The sequence below is a fragment of the Coregonus lavaretus genome (genome assembly GCF_964263955.1).
Source record: "Coregonus lavaretus genome assembly, chromosome: 4".
NCBI lineage: Eukaryota > Metazoa > Chordata > Actinopteri > Salmoniformes > Salmonidae > Coregonus > Coregonus lavaretus.
The window spans coordinates 7,313,232-7,328,701 of NC_139991.1; the positions used below are offsets into that span (position 1 = coordinate 7,313,232).

The following is a 15,470-nucleotide window of genomic DNA, read 5'->3' on the forward strand; positions in this document are numbered from 1 at the left end:
CCCACGCCCTCCTGCTGTGTGGCCAAGCCCTGCTCCGCTCAGCTCTAGCCGCTCACAGACTACAGATTATGACCAGACTACATCTAAGTAATGCCACCCTAATCATAAATTCTGTGCTGAATATGGTATCCACACAGAGCTTGTGGTATTTGCATGTGATGATGTACAGTAGACTATTCCGTGGTCACTGGACAATGAAGGCCAGTATTCAATGGTTCCACTCCAGCTTTTACGGAAGAGGGAGACCGATTGGATAAACAGAACGGCCTTCCTGTCACATGTTCCACTAGCAGGCTGGGAGCCAGATCAATATTTAATTCCCACAACCCTGTGGCAGAGCCACACACACGGCCACGGTCATCCGCCAGCTCAAACCAGCAGGTCTCACACACACACGTTCTGCTTCCACTGGGGACTGGGGAGTGACTCCAGACCTCCATCCACTGGCAAATCAGGCTGATAGGAACACGTGGCTGACTGACAGACTGATTGACAGACACAGGCAAGAGCTTTGCTTCAGTTTTCATGTCATTGGCACACTGAGTGGACAGCTCCCTGAGTATTATGGAGATCTGGCACAAAACGTTATTAGGTAGCCTACGTCAGTTTTTAGCTCTGCATTTTTGTCTACAACTGTGCACTCTTAAATTCCACAATCATGTATATATACAGCGACACAGCTGCCACATTATTTTTAGTAGCATCTCTATCTCAATAAAATAGAATATTCTATATCATATAACCATAAAAGTGCTACTGTGTACAAAATCTCATGAGTGCCCTTTATCAAGGCTATGGGAACCTGACCAAGACCAGCCTTGGCAGAATAAACCTTCACTGAGCACTCCAGTTTCTCAGAGTTACTGTTTAACAACAGCTGAGCAATCTCCATTTTAATCCTCATATCCTCCTCCGACAGATGATGTTTTGAAGCCAGAGTTTATAAATAGAACTCTGTTATGCTGAACTCGTTCAACACTCTTCAAAATCATAAAAGGAACTTGACTATTCAAATATGCAGCAGACAATATCAAACAAAGGCAAGATTTAACAAATGTATTATATTTTGGTTTGGCATGCACATTGGCACGTGAAAGACTCCCTAGTGAAAGACAGCCTCCCTAACCCTCTCTCACCCTATCCCCATTCATGGTGTGAGGCTCCTTCCGTGCCTGGATGAGTGCTCTCCTGTCGTGTTGAGGCAGGGCTTACACAGCCAAATCTAACAGGAACCCACAACTGTTTCTGCCCCAGCTAACAACACAGAGCCTGCCCTAAACTCTACACATCCACCACATGGCCTATCCACACACGGACACACACAGTGCACAAATACACACGCCACAGAGCCTGGTGTTCTGGACCATAGTCCAAGATTAGACCACCATAATTACAATGAGTCCACCACCATTTAATTTGAGCGCTGCTAGTTTTTTCTGCTTAAATTCACACAACGTACCAGAAGCTTGGAGAGCTACGACTGTACGGCAGTCAGAACATTCTCCTTCTTATAGTAATCCAGACTCTGGTATGTACACACACACACATTACTTCTCTCCTCCCCGAACGATGACATCCGTGAAGAGAATAACATTCACAGATGTGCTGGTTCTTTGCCACAGCCGAGTAGAGAGGAGGAGGAGAGGAAGAGAGGCCGTGCCCCTCCCACATTCCAGGCAGGCAGCAGGGTTAGGGATGGAGTGTGGATGGGAGTGGGAATGGGAAAGCCATCCCTGCCAGGCCATGTCAGCCACTCAGAGCCCCAGCGCTGGCCTCGATCTGAACAGCCGTGCATCCCTGAGCACCCTCCCACAGCGATGTGAAGAGACACGATCTGCCCGTCATGACCCGTGCTGTGCCGTGGGCCTGGCAAGACGCGGCTTATGTAACCTATATAGGGGCTAAACGCAGCTCCAGGGCAGTGGGCTGTTTTTTCCCTGACATATAACCCTAATCATCACGCTGCTTATTTTCATCTAACATAAATATACATTCATTGGTCTTTCTGGAGATTCATTCCCAATGCAAATGTTGTGCAAATGCACTGACGCAGATGCACATGACCGTATAAATAGTCATCATCTTAACACTGCATCGTTGCCTATTAGAATAGAAGAGGACAGGAACTGCAGTCACTAAACGGCAGGCAGGGATATTTTAGGTGTAGAAGTGAGAACAAGTGAGCCCCCCTGGCGTGGTGTGAGTTAATAGTGTGATGCTGCTTTTGCTTTTTGGCTGCTGCTCTGCCATCAGAGATCTAAGAGGGAGAGGAGGGGTACTCAACAGTCTAGCCTGCCTGCCTGCCTCTCCCTCCCAGCCTCCTCGCTCATCCTGCATGCCCGTCTGATTCTCCAACATGAGCCACAGACAGACACAGAGAGAGATGGACCGGCAGACATGCTTATGAACAGTGAATAACTGCCCTTATTGATTGTGTTTAGGCAACAACAGTCCTTACCTGCTCATAGTTTAGCCGCTGGGCCTCAGAGATCTCTTTCGGCTTGGCATCGAGGATGTAGTCTCCTGCAGGGGAGAGAGAGTGGAGGAAGCAACATCAGAGGTCCTGGGGATACAGGCTAATTAAAGCAGCCACAGACACACAGGGGAGCTGTGAAAATATCATCAGGGTAGTGCCCTGCCCTCTCACCACTGACATCACAAAGCTTACGGACCGTCTGCTTACGTCAATCACATGTAAAGAGGTGATATTATCGACTGCGTTCTGATTCCATAAGAAGTGTCTAATCCTCAGTGAGAAGCGGGGTGTGGAGTGTTAAGCGCTGGCCAGCTATTTTTCCAAGAAGGGCTCGGCCAGGCATGCAGGGTTAGTCGAGCCCCGGCCAGTGGGGAGCCGCTAGAGAGGTGTTAAGGGCTTAGTGTAGGACCTAGGAAGAGCAGCCAATGGGGCAGGCAGGGAGAGCCTTGCAAAGTCAGTCAACCACCACAGAGAGTGAGAGCCCTGTGGTGCTAATCACAGTGCACCTGTCATCCACCCATTAACATTGCACCCAACTCCACCCTCCCCTCTCTGAGCAACACACAGCGGCACAATCTCTCACTGTCGAAAACATACCCACTTGCGAGATATTTGATGTTACAAGATAACGATTCTGTGAGACTTTTATATCTGAAAAACAAAAATTGGCCTACCTTTTCTCATAATCCAACGATTGCTTTCTTACTTTAGCAAAGTGAGCCAGTGGTCAGTGTGTTTGAGAGCCGGGGAGCTACTCTGATTTCATCTCCATATCTTCTCCTCAGACACAGGCTTCCTCAGCCCAGGCCAAGAATTCACCAAGCTGAGGCCAGTCAACTGACTCGGACATTTCTATGCCCAGGGAAACCCCCGGCCATACCCCCCTATCTCCCTCCCTCCGCCTGCCCCCTGTTCCCTGCCAGCTGACTGTAGACTGTGCCCTCCCTGCCTGGGCCTCTACTGCTGCTGCTGATTCACTGGCATGCCCCACGGAGTACTAAATCCCAACATCGACCAGCAGCCTCTTTAATACAACATACATCTCCTCCACTTCTGCCCTTATGGGCCTCACAGTAGTTATTAATACAGCGTCTGAATCAGCCCACGTTAAATGGGGCTTTTTGTGAGCAGCTCTTTCTCACAAGCCATTGTTTTTTGGCTGGGCATGAAACAACAACTGTGCGTAATGAAGTGCAGTGGTGAGGCTAGGAGACAGGCCTATCTGCCTGTTCCTGGACATGACACACCATTAATGGTTTGACCAGGGCCAAAACCATTCATTATGAGCTATCAGACACTAGCTGGAGTAAAGACAAAGCCGTCGCCACAAACACAGAGCCGCAATTTATGGGCACTCTTGTGAAAGAAGAGCAGAGACAGCTCACAGGCATATCTGGGTTGATACGCACATACATAGCCTGAATAATGCAGTTAAAGGTCAGCAATGTACAGAAGTGGGATGGCTACAACCATGAGCATTCCTCAGAGGAAATCTAACATGACAGTCGGAAAAACAGGAGTTGTATTACTGCTTGTCACCTGTGATTTGCAGAAGGGTTGAAGTGCTCACTGTGAGTCAGGGTGCTCGAAAGAGACGGAATGTTTTTACACTGAGAACTTGGAATCAACCATGGGCATCTGTAGGAGCAGATAAGCAAGGTGCAGAGCTGCAGAGGGAGAAATCAGGGGACTCCATCTGGGGCACAGTGGGGGAGAGGGCCCTGAGTGGTTGGAAGAGGGGGTAAGGCCTCTCTGTGGCTTCTTACTGGTGTTGAACATATAGCTATGGGGTTGGAGTGAGTTCTGTGTTCCATCAGATCCACACATTAGGCTACCTCTAAGAGAATATCTAAAGATGGCAACTATGTTTCTCTCAATTTGCTAATGCTTTGGGTCAGTCTGAATGGTCTCCTCTCTCAGGGTTTCATGTCAGTTGACCAGCAGGGTACAGTTTACAGTTTCTTGCTTTCCTCCTCTCTTATAAAAACGTATTTGGGGAAGGTCAAATTAGATTTGCCTGGTCAGAGTGTAGTCTGACAATGAAATGCACACATTGTAGATGATGCTTTTTCTTCCAGCAAAATGAACCAAACTAATGCATGCAATTCAATTATAATTGATCAGTAATGGATACCAAGCGCTATGGACTCACAAAGGCAGATTCTGTGGGGAGGAAACATTAGGCCTTCCATTAACAGAGTTCAATAACAGACACAATGACTAATTCTAAATTACATTTTTGTAGCCAATGCATCCAAGAAATGTAACATCTAACCAAAAGGTAACAACGTTATTACATATAATCATTATTACCCCTGGTACAAAACACATTCATGAGAAGTTAAGTCAACATTTGAGTTATATTTCCTGACAATGACGAATCATCCCTCTGTTTCCCAATCACATTTTGCTGTTTATATTCTATGTTGGTAGCTAATTAACTAATCTGTCCCCCAATTAAGCACTACAGAGTAAACTGTAATTAAACCATGGTGAGAAATATCCTTAGCCATAAATTAACGACAGTCTGTGTCTTGGCCCATAATGACTAATACAGATTAAATCAAAACCAGTTGAATCTGCTAATCACATGCAGAATGTAGGACAATGTAGCACAAACAGTCAGGAGTCTTTTGGTACAAACTGACCTCTATACTGAAGCCCCAAATGATCATATGAAAGTAAACTCCCATGGCATGACTAATGTGGATACATTTCAGGACTTCTGGCCTCTCTCAGAACTCAGCAGCTGGTGGCTCCATTTCCCTTATAGTTAGAGTTGTTATTGACGCCTAACAGTCTTTATATGATGCATTTAGCTAGAACACACTCAAAACTGGACACTAGTCATAGCACCAGTCAAAGAATTAGAGCTTGTAAAATTGAAGCCAAACTGACCACTGCCATGAAAAGAGGACTTGGCTATAGTGACAGGGATTTTTTTTCCCTATAGCTTGGATGAGAATGCCTTTAGTAACAGGACACCCCTGGTTCTACATCATAACAGCACCCAGCTATGGAGGGAGGCAGTGGGGTCAGCGTCCCACGCATGGAGAAAGAACACAGCTCCTGTTTCCCTGACGTTAGCAGGGGCTTGGTCAACAGACATGGGTATTAGCGATGCGCGGGTGAGCTGTTTGTTCATCCGCCCGCAATTGCTAATAACCCATCCGCAACCGCTGATGAAAATCTGAGGCCCGCACCTGACCCTAACCCACAAATATAGGAAATATGTTGTACAGTCTAAGATGGAAGATTTTTTGACAGGCATTTTTTAGATATGCCTATGTTTCTGCTTATAATTTGCGACATTTTAGTAGGCTGTTAGTCAACTTGTCTATAATTAGATACAGGCAGCTTCTCTTCTGTAATTACTTGTTGCCCTAGAAGACTAAATCAACCCTTGCTCACCAGAATAATGTTATAAATCGATAGAATGAATGCTTCAATCTATACTGAACAAAAATATGTAAGGTGTTGGTCCCATGTTTCATGAGCTGAAATAAAAGATCCCAGAAATGTTCCATACGCACAAAAAGCTTATTTCCCTCAAATTTTTAGCACTAATTAGTTTACATCCCTGTTAGTGAGAATTTCTCCTTTGCCAAGATAATCCATCCACCTGACAGGTGTGGCATATCAAGAAGCTGATTAAACAGCATGAGCATTACACTGGTACACCTTGTGCTGGGGACAATAAAAGGCCTCTCTAAAATGTGCAGTTTTGTCACACAACACAATGCCACAGATGTCTCAAGTTTTGAGGGAGTGTGCAATTGGCATGCTGACTGCAGGGATGTCCACTAGAGCTGTTGCCAGAGCATTTAATGTACATTTTCTCTACCATAAGCCGCTTCCAACATTGTTTTAGAGAATTTGGCAGTACGTCCAACCGGCCTCACAACCGCAGACCACGTGTAAACACGCCAGCCCAGGACCTCCACATCCGGCTTCTTCACCTGTGGGATCGTCTGAGACCAGCCACCCGGAAAGCTGATGAAACTGATGAGTATTTCTGTCTGTAATAAAGAAAAACTCATTCTGATTGGCTGGGCCTGGCTCCCCAGTGGGTGGGCCTTGCTCCCAAGTGGGTTGGCCTATGCCCTCCCAGGCCTCCCAATGCTGCGCCCCTGCACAGTCATGTGAAATCCATAGATTAGGGCCTAATGAATTCATTTCAATTGACTGATTTCCTTACATGAACTGTAACTCAGTAAAATTGTTGAAATTGTTGCATGTTGCGTTTATATTTTTGTTCAGTATAGTTGACATTGTTAAAATGTATTCTCTTTCATCTCTGCTTCTCTCACACAGCAAATACGTTTCGGTACCAATGAGAAAATGTAATAACTTTAAAAAACATGAAAGATTTTACGTGCAAAATGTCCAAATGACATCAGTTTCACCGGTTAAGGAAAAAGCTGTTAAAACGACTCAACATGTTTTTGATAAGATCTCAGTCCAGCTTGGATGCATATTTTATGTGGTTAAAATAATAATAAAGATAATTGGGTGGTGGCTTACATTTGTCCTATTTTACACTTTTATGATGCTGATAAAGAGCACCGCCACCTTTATAGACGGTCCCTAACCGCGCATTCATTCTCTCAAGATGCTGAAAGAAATAAATCATATTTCTCCACTCATGTTCCCGTTTCAAAATGTATATTTGGTGTATCATTTTACTGCAAGACATGCTTAATTCTGCAGGAGTTAATATTATACAGTGGGGAAAAAAAGTATTTAGTCAGCCACCAATTGTGCAAGTTATCCCACTTAAAAAGATGAGAGAGGCCTGTAATTTTCATCATAGGTACACGTCAACTATGACAGACAAATTGAGATTTTTTTTCTCCAGAAAATCACATTGTAGGATTTTTAATGAATTTATTTGCAAATTATGGTGGAAAATAAGTATTTGGTCACCTACAAACAAGCAAGTTTTCTGGCTCTCACAGACCTGTAACTTCTTCTTTAAGAGGCTCCTCTGTCCTCCACTTGTTACCTGTATTAATGGCACCTGTTTGAACTTGTTATCAGTATAAAAGACACCTGTCCACAACCTCAAACAGTCACACTCCAAACTCCACTATGGCCAAGACCAAAGAGCTGTCAAAGGACACCAGAAACAAAATTGTAGACCTGCACCAGGCTGGGAAGACTGAATCTGCAATAGGTAAGCAGCTTGGTTTTAAGAAATCAACTGTGGGAGCAATTATTAGGAAATGGAAGACATACAAGACCACTGATAATCTCCCTCGAACTGGGGCTCCACGCAAGATCTCACCCCGTGGGGTCAAAATGATCACAAGAACGGTGAGCAAAAATCCCAGAACCACACGGGGGGACCTAGTGAATGACCTGCAGAGAGCTGGGACCAAAGTAACAAAGCCTACCATCAGTAACACACTACGCCGCCAGGGACTCAAATCCTGCAGTGCCAGACGTGTCCCCCTGCTTAAGCCAGTACATGTCCAGGCCCGTCTGAAGTTTGCTAGAGTGCATTTGGATGATCCAGAAGAGGATTGGGAGAATGCCATATGGTCAGATGAAACCAAAATATAACGTTTTGGTAAAAACTCAACTCGTCGTGTTTGGAGGACAAAGAATGCTGAGTTGCATCCAAAGAACACCATACCTACTGTGAAGCATGGGGGTGGAAACATCATGCTTTGGGGCTGTTTTTCTGCAAAGGGACCAGGATGACTGATCCGTGTAAAAGAAAGAATGAATGGGGCCATGTATCGTGAGATTTTGAGTGAAAACCTCCTTCCATCAGCAAGGGCATTGAAGATGAAACGTGGCTGGGTCTTTCAGCATGACAATGATCCCAAACACACTGCCCGGGCAACTAAGGAGTGGCTTCGTAAGAAGCATTTCAAGGTCCTGGAGTGGCCTAGCCAGTCTCCAGATCTCAACCCCATAGAAAATCTTTGGAGGGAGTTGAAAGTCCGTGTTGCCCAGCGACAGCCCCAAAACATCACTGCTCTAGAGGAGATCTGCATGGAGGAATGGGCCAAAATACCAGCAACAGTGTGTGAAAACCTTGTGAAGACTTACAGAAAACGTTTGACCTGTGTCATTGCTAACAAAGGGTATATAACAAAGTATTGAGAAACTTTTGTTATTGACCAAATACTTATTTTCCACCATAATTTGCAAATAAATTCATTAAAAATCCTACAATGTGATTTTCTGGATTTTTTTTCCTCATTTTGTCTGTCATAGTTGACGTGTACATATGATAAAAATTACAGGCCTCTCTCATCTTTTTAAGTGGGAGAACTTGCACAATTGGTGGCTGACTAAATACTTTTTTTCCCCACTGTATTAGGCAATGTGAGAGGTTATAGACCTACAGTCAGTGTCCAGATTTCAGTTAGGCTACTATTTCATTTAACCAATCTGAACAGTACAGTTCCCTTGATGTGCCATTTTGAAGTCCCCGTCTTGTGACTGTCGAATTTGTATAGTGCCTCACAATCATCACACATAACATAGCCAGAACTGCTATCATCCTCTTTTACCACTTCACTACATTTTTCCCAAACATCAACTCTCCATTTCGCAGCTTTTCTAAATTATTATTGAATTAAACTCTGACATTGTCCTTTTTGTCTCAATGGATCGATCTTAACTTTTTCTGCCCAAGTTCCCAAATGCATTTGGCAATTGGCGTGTATTTAGGGGCTACAGTTAGGCCCCAAAGCTTAGGCTACACACTAACGCCAGATAAAAAGAATGAAAGAAAAACCTAAATGTAGTCTATAGATATGAATTGCACAAGAACTATACATTTATGGATTTTTTATGCATCGTTTCTCTTTATCCAACCTGCCCGCCCTTCATCCATACAACATTTTATGACCCTAAACCCACCCACCCTATCTGTGGGGACTGCAGGTGTATCACTAACGGGTATACAAGTACATATGCACTCTTCTGAGGGCAGGTCTAGCAGCTAGGTGAGGACCAGTATGTGTAAAATGACCCAGGTAGAGTATTGAATTTATTACAGTATTTTCCAAAATACTGTAAATCCAATTCATTTATTGGGTGCGTTAGTAAATTCAACCTGGCAATCTACTCCGATTTCAGAGCACTCTAGTTTGAGAGTGTCAGAGCGCAGAATAATATAGGAATTTACGAACACCCTAAACTCGGTTGTTATGACAGGTGTAAGTAAACATTGGCTAAAACATTTTATTAAATTGTTGACAGTAATACAGATGAAGTCACTAACCCTCCTGATATCATGAAACACTCTAACCAACTCTGCTAGGGCAAGTAAAATGTTCAGAGAGAGGTGCTCTCTTATTTGTGTCTGGAAGTAGCTAGCAAGCTAGCCAACTTTAGCCAGTTAGCTTGGGTGCTTGACTGCTGTTCTGAGCTCAGAACGCTCGGTTCAACCCTACTCCACGGCCAGAGCGCACTCTGACACTAGAGTGAATTTACGAATGCACCCATTGTATTCACTGGCTAAAAATCAAGTGGAGGTTTAGTTTATCTGGGATGTAGAACGACAACTCAGGTAATATTGGTATATGGGTGATTTCACAGCAGCTATGCAATTACTGTGTGCCCTAGCTTAAATCATATGAAATCCGTATTATATAGTAATTTATCCTAAAGCTAGGAGAGGCAGCAAATCCACAGTCTACTGAAGGGAGGCGAGTAAATTAGTAAAATAAGACTGAGGGGCCAGGCAGGCAGTGAGGCAGGTCCTGTGATTATTCATACAGTAATGCCTTCCCAGGCAGTGGGACATAATTACAGCCCTCCAGTACTCTGTCATTAAGGTCACATTGCACTTCCCAGGCTAGTTTCTACTACAGCTCAATGCTCCACTGCACTGGTGTACTAAATTTACAGCCAGACTAGCAATTTGTGACATGGACCTTCTCGGTAGGTACAGAACCAAAGAAAAATACAGTATTCTCCATCCCTTTGAGCACTGTCAAGGTGGCTTGTATTTTTACCATACTTAAAATACAGGTCATAAACTGTACACTTCACCCTCCAGGAGGGCAACTAAAGCACAGGTCACTGATTTATATGACATTCGGTCTTTGGTTTCGTAGACAGATTCTCACTTATACTCACCAAGATATTCCATCAACTGTTCAGCAGTTATGATCTCCATCATTGGTGGCATCTTCACCTGTAATGGAACCACATACATTATTTAACAAACCAAGCAATATGACTAAAGTTAGCCAGGCCAATAGAACCTGGCAGACAGGCATCTCCCTCCCCCATGATTATGGTTCACAGTAAATACACCCACACCTGGGAAGTGGAAAGCTGTGTTTAAAGTCACCAGAAGTGTACTGTCAGCGGTTGCACGACTGTCAGCACACAGACAGGCGTTTGAAGCAAAGAATTCTGTTTACAGTCACTTTCATGGCACCCATTTTCACAGTAGTTAGTGAAGTTTTAGGGAAGGTTTCAGACACCACAGACACAGAGCTGCAGTTTAAGTTGTGAAGCCACATACCAAATCAGAATCTCCACTGCCTGCCAACCAACGTCACTGACAGTAATTAAACGTTATCTTTATGATGTAAATTTAACCAGAGGCTTAAACAGGACTCAATTGGACGCTGTCAGAGACTACTTATAAGAGAGTGACTGAGCTGCCAAGGCCACAGCACAGGGAAAATATATACAATTGGGTCTATGGTATAATTGTGGTCCTCTGTGGCTCAATTGGTAGAGCATGGCGCTTGTAACGCCAGGGTAGTGGGTTCCATCCCTGGGACCACCCATACGTAAACATGTATGCGCACATGACTGTAAGTCGCTTTGGATAAAAGCGTCTGCTAAATGGCATATTATATTATTAATTGGTCAATGTGACTTATGTCAACAAACTCCATCATAAAATGACTGTAATTGAGTATTAAGAGAAAATAAAGATGAGTGCATATGAGTGGTACAATTTCAACTTTAACTTCAATTCTGCCCAAATGAAGGAAGATTCTTTATGAATCTTCAACTTTTCATGGCATTCTATATTCTGTCAGGTGACAATAGCTTATTTTACTACTGATCATTCAATTTTGATTTTAAACTGATAATACAACAGATAGCGTAGTTATGATGACCAGCTTCAGAATGAACTCTCTATTAATAATTTAGTATTGACAAATAATAGATTTGGAAATGTTCCAAATGGCATCATGCCCACCAAATGTAAACTTGTCTCAGAGGTCCGGTCATGAGGTCAGTCATTTACCTTCCATGCCAGCAATAGGACATTCATAATTGCCAGCAATGGGCATGGGCCGTTCTCGTTCTGGGTAATGATAGGTGTGTTTTCCTCCTTCCACTTGATCCACTTGATGTGGTATATGGACTGGCCAGCGCCCCGGTCCTTGGTGCACGGGATCTTAGTTCCATCAGCCCCATACTCGCTCTGTAGTGTTAGGGCCAGCCCCCTGTCCTCCAACCCGTCACTGTTGAGATCGAAACTGGGACAGGAGTTGAGGTTTGAGAAGGACTCAAGTGAGTCGATGCTCCTAGATTCTGCCGCGATGCACGGGTCACTCCCACTCGGCAAACCCTCGCATATGGTATTGTCAATCGCAACTCCACATTTGACGTTTCCCGTATTTGTTTTGTCCGGACATAGGTGTGTCGGTTTTGCCAGCTTCACTGGTTCAACTGACGCACAAACAGAAACCTCAGCTTGATCATCTGTAATCCTTGCCCCCGATTCCCCCATCGAGGAGGGCTCGCCATCCGTTTTGTTGTTTACTAACTTTGAGGTGGCACCCTCGCTATTTCCTGTAGCCAGCTGCGAGCTATTTCCCATCCCGTTACTCAAATGATCTCCAGATCCAGAGGACAATGTCTCCGACCAACCACTCGATTGAATGTTATTCTCTTGCACCGGGAGAAACATTTCTGGCATATCTAATTTCTCAACACTGGAGATTGCATTACTAGCAGTGCTAGGAGCACTACTGGAGCTAGTAGTACAACTACCCAAAGTACTGAGAGAACGCTCACTATTCTTGCACGTATCGGTCACTCCCTTCATTCCGCCAACTGTTTTAATATCGCCCATTTCTCCTGCAATAGTAGCACATAGAGTACTTCCTCCAACATCTCGATGCAGATTTGCATTTTTCTCCATTTCGATTTACACACTGTCGACAGCTTTTAGCTAGCTTAATTGCAGCTCCAGCTTCAGCCCCACAGACGCCATGACATCTCTGCCAGTGACGTCACTGGAGAAGAGCCCACAGAGTTCTGGAAGAAATGCCTCTTCAGGCCAAAGAGAGGCAGTAGAGAATAACAGGAGAATTGAGTGCTCTGTTTTTCATAATTTGTGTGTGCTGTGTAAACTTTTATTCCGTTTGCAACAAATTGCACATGCTTTCTCGTCATGGTTTCCTGTCATTTTTACATTCATATTCATTGTCCCCCACGATGAAATCACAGAGGAGACTGTGGATCTGTCTCCGTCTGTACATTCATATGTTCGTCACATGCTATATCTCAGACAGCACTGGCCCGATTTTGACAAAACTTGGGTGAATGATGCGTCTTGCCATGGAGATCTGGCATTTTCAAAATTACACTGATTGGCCCAATGCGGGGGGGGGGGGGGGGGGGGGGGGGGTGATGCATCATTCGTGGGGACGGGGGAGATGGGTGCTGCATCATTCGTGGGGACGACGCGGGGGGGGGGGGGGGGGATGGGTGATGCATCATTCGTGGGGACGACATGTTTACTGTTGCCTTGCTAATTTATTTTTATTTTTATATGGATAGAATCCTACAGGCTGAACTAATATTACTATGTGTGTGTCAAATCAAATTGTATTTGTCACATGCGCCGAATACAACAGGTGTAGACCTTACCGTGAAATGCTTACTTACAAGCCCTTAACCAACACTGCAGTTAAAAAAAGACTAACCAAATAAACGAAAGTAAAAAATAATGTGTGCAGAGAAGGAAGAGGCGCGTGGGTCTTCATCACCTTGAATCTGGTAGCAGCAGCAGACTGACAAGTTGTTTTGAGGTTTCCAATACAGTCAGTGTAGTGTATTTTTTTAGCCACACAGTGGCAGAAGCTACACAGTGAATAGGTCAACGTTGTATGTCTGATGTACAGTGTGTCAAATGGGAAATAAGAGATACACATTTTTTTCAGTCAATAGTTGGTGTTGTGTATGACAAGGGTAACAAAGATAGCATTTTTGCTAACCTTAACCCTTTCCTAACCCTAACCTAATTATTCTAACCTGCTACGTTAATTCTCCTAACCTGCTGCGTAAGTTCTCCTAACCTGCTACAAAAAAGTCACCTCAGGTCGTAGCTGTATGGAAGTGGCGTGTTTTTAGGGAATCTCAACAAAGACGATCAGTGCAGAGACAAGTGCAGACAACAAGCAAGTGCAGGGCAGGTGTAGGTAGCCAGGACATGATTCTCCTGAGTGGCGCAGTGGTCTAAGGCACTGCATCGCAGTGCTAACTGTGTCACTAGAGATCCTGATTGAATCCAAGCTCTGTCGCAGCCGGCAGCGACCGGGAGACTCATGGGCGGTGCACAATTGGCCCAGCGTCGTCCAGGGTAGGGGAGGGAATGGCCGGCAGGGATGTAGCTCAGTTGATAGAGCATGGCGTTTGCAACGCCAGGGTTGTGGGTTCGATTACCACGGGGGGCAAGTATAAAAAAAATAAAAAAATATGTATTCACTAAACTGTAAGTCGCTCTGGATAAGAGCGTCTGCTAAATATGTAAAATGTAATGTTATGCAGGCACATTCAACTAATTCACAAATTCAACACAAATAGCTGTCTCTGAGCAGTGCAAATGCATGTGGGGCCACACACCTCGATATTGATTGTTCCTTGAATTTTAGAAAATGTTTCCCCCAAATTCATATATACATTGACATTTTACAGTGGAATCTACTGTAGTGATATACTGTATTCAGTACTGAAATCATATTCCATTAAATCAGGGTACAGGGATATTTCTAAAACTCTGTCCAATACAAATGCATTATTGTCAATACATGATATTGTATTATACAGAGCCATGAGTGCATGGAACTCCATTCCATCTTATATAGCGCAATTGAACAGCAAACCTGGTTTCAAAAAACAAATAAACCAACCCCTCATGGCACAACGCCTCTCCCCCATATGACCTACTTGTTGTGTGTATGTACTGACATGTATGTGTAACTGATAGATGCACACACACACTACATGTTAATGTTTTTAAATGTATGTAAATTGTAAAGTATTTTGTCTGTAATGTATTTTTCGTTATATGTTGGACCCCAGTAAGACTAGCTGTCGCCATTGGCGTTGTCTAATGGGGATCCTAATAAATCAAAAATATTAATTCATAGGCTAACTTGATATTGAAGAGTGGCTTGGTTTGTCACTGTTGAATTTATTGCACTTGAATTGTTGTTTTCAACAAATATAAGGGGCCCTATCAAATAAAAGCAAGCAGGTTTAGTTGCGCTAGTGAGGTAGGAGGGACTAGTACTCTGCCTGCGCCTGACGTCAGGCGGTTGGAGACAAGCGGTGAAAGGCGGTTGTAAAGGTACTGCCATAAACAGAGCGCGGACTGCGCCTTTAAGAACTGTAAATCGAAACAGTAAAGCATTCGCGGTGTCAATGTACTAACAATGAATTTAATCGATATGGTCTTGATACAACTCTTGCTGTTGTTTAATTGCATATGGACTATTAAAGGTAAGTTTTGGCATTCTGATTCATACAGCAAGGAAAGTGTTTAATCGCTAGCTTGCTAGCTCGCTAATCGGATTGAGGAAATGGTAGCAAGCGAACTAGGCTAGCAACGTTACCTAGCTGGGAGGGGTGACTGTTCAGCTCTTGTTTTTTTACAGTTATGGTTCAGCTAGGACTATATCGAGAGAGCCTGCTAGAGCCTACGAAAGATCCACCGAAGTGAAATAAGAATGTAACTGTGGTGGATATTCTTCTTAAAAATAAGACATTC

The 15,470-nt window shown here is 44.0% G+C and overlaps 2 protein-coding genes across 2 annotated transcripts in view; one reads left to right on the forward strand and one right to left on the reverse strand.

Moving 5' to 3' along the window:
• LOC311128007 (ubiquitin carboxyl-terminal hydrolase MINDY-2-like) overlaps positions 1 to 12,704 on the reverse strand; it is a 22,796-nt gene extending 10,092 nt beyond the window's left edge. Inside the window, exons 1-3 of the mRNA XM_084159936.1 lie at positions 11,715 to 12,704; positions 10,580 to 10,637; positions 2,459 to 2,523 (exon numbers count right to left, since the gene is read on the reverse strand). Coding sequence (XP_084016062.1) covers positions 2,459 to 2,523; positions 10,580 to 10,637; positions 11,715 to 12,617 — 1,026 coding nt within the window. The 5' untranslated portion in view covers positions 12,618 to 12,704. The remainder of the gene's footprint in view (positions 1 to 2,458; positions 2,524 to 10,579; positions 10,638 to 11,714) is intronic.
• Positions 12,705 to 15,037: 2,333 nt separating this feature from the next.
• The window catches only part of LOC311128442 (disintegrin and metalloproteinase domain-containing protein 10-like), an 86,807-nt gene continuing 86,374 nt past the window's right edge, over positions 15,038 to 15,470 (forward strand). The window contains exon 1 of the mRNA XM_084160586.1: positions 15,038 to 15,202. Coding sequence (XP_084016712.1) covers positions 15,136 to 15,202 — 67 coding nt within the window. The 5' untranslated portion in view covers positions 15,038 to 15,135. The remainder of the gene's footprint in view (positions 15,203 to 15,470) is intronic.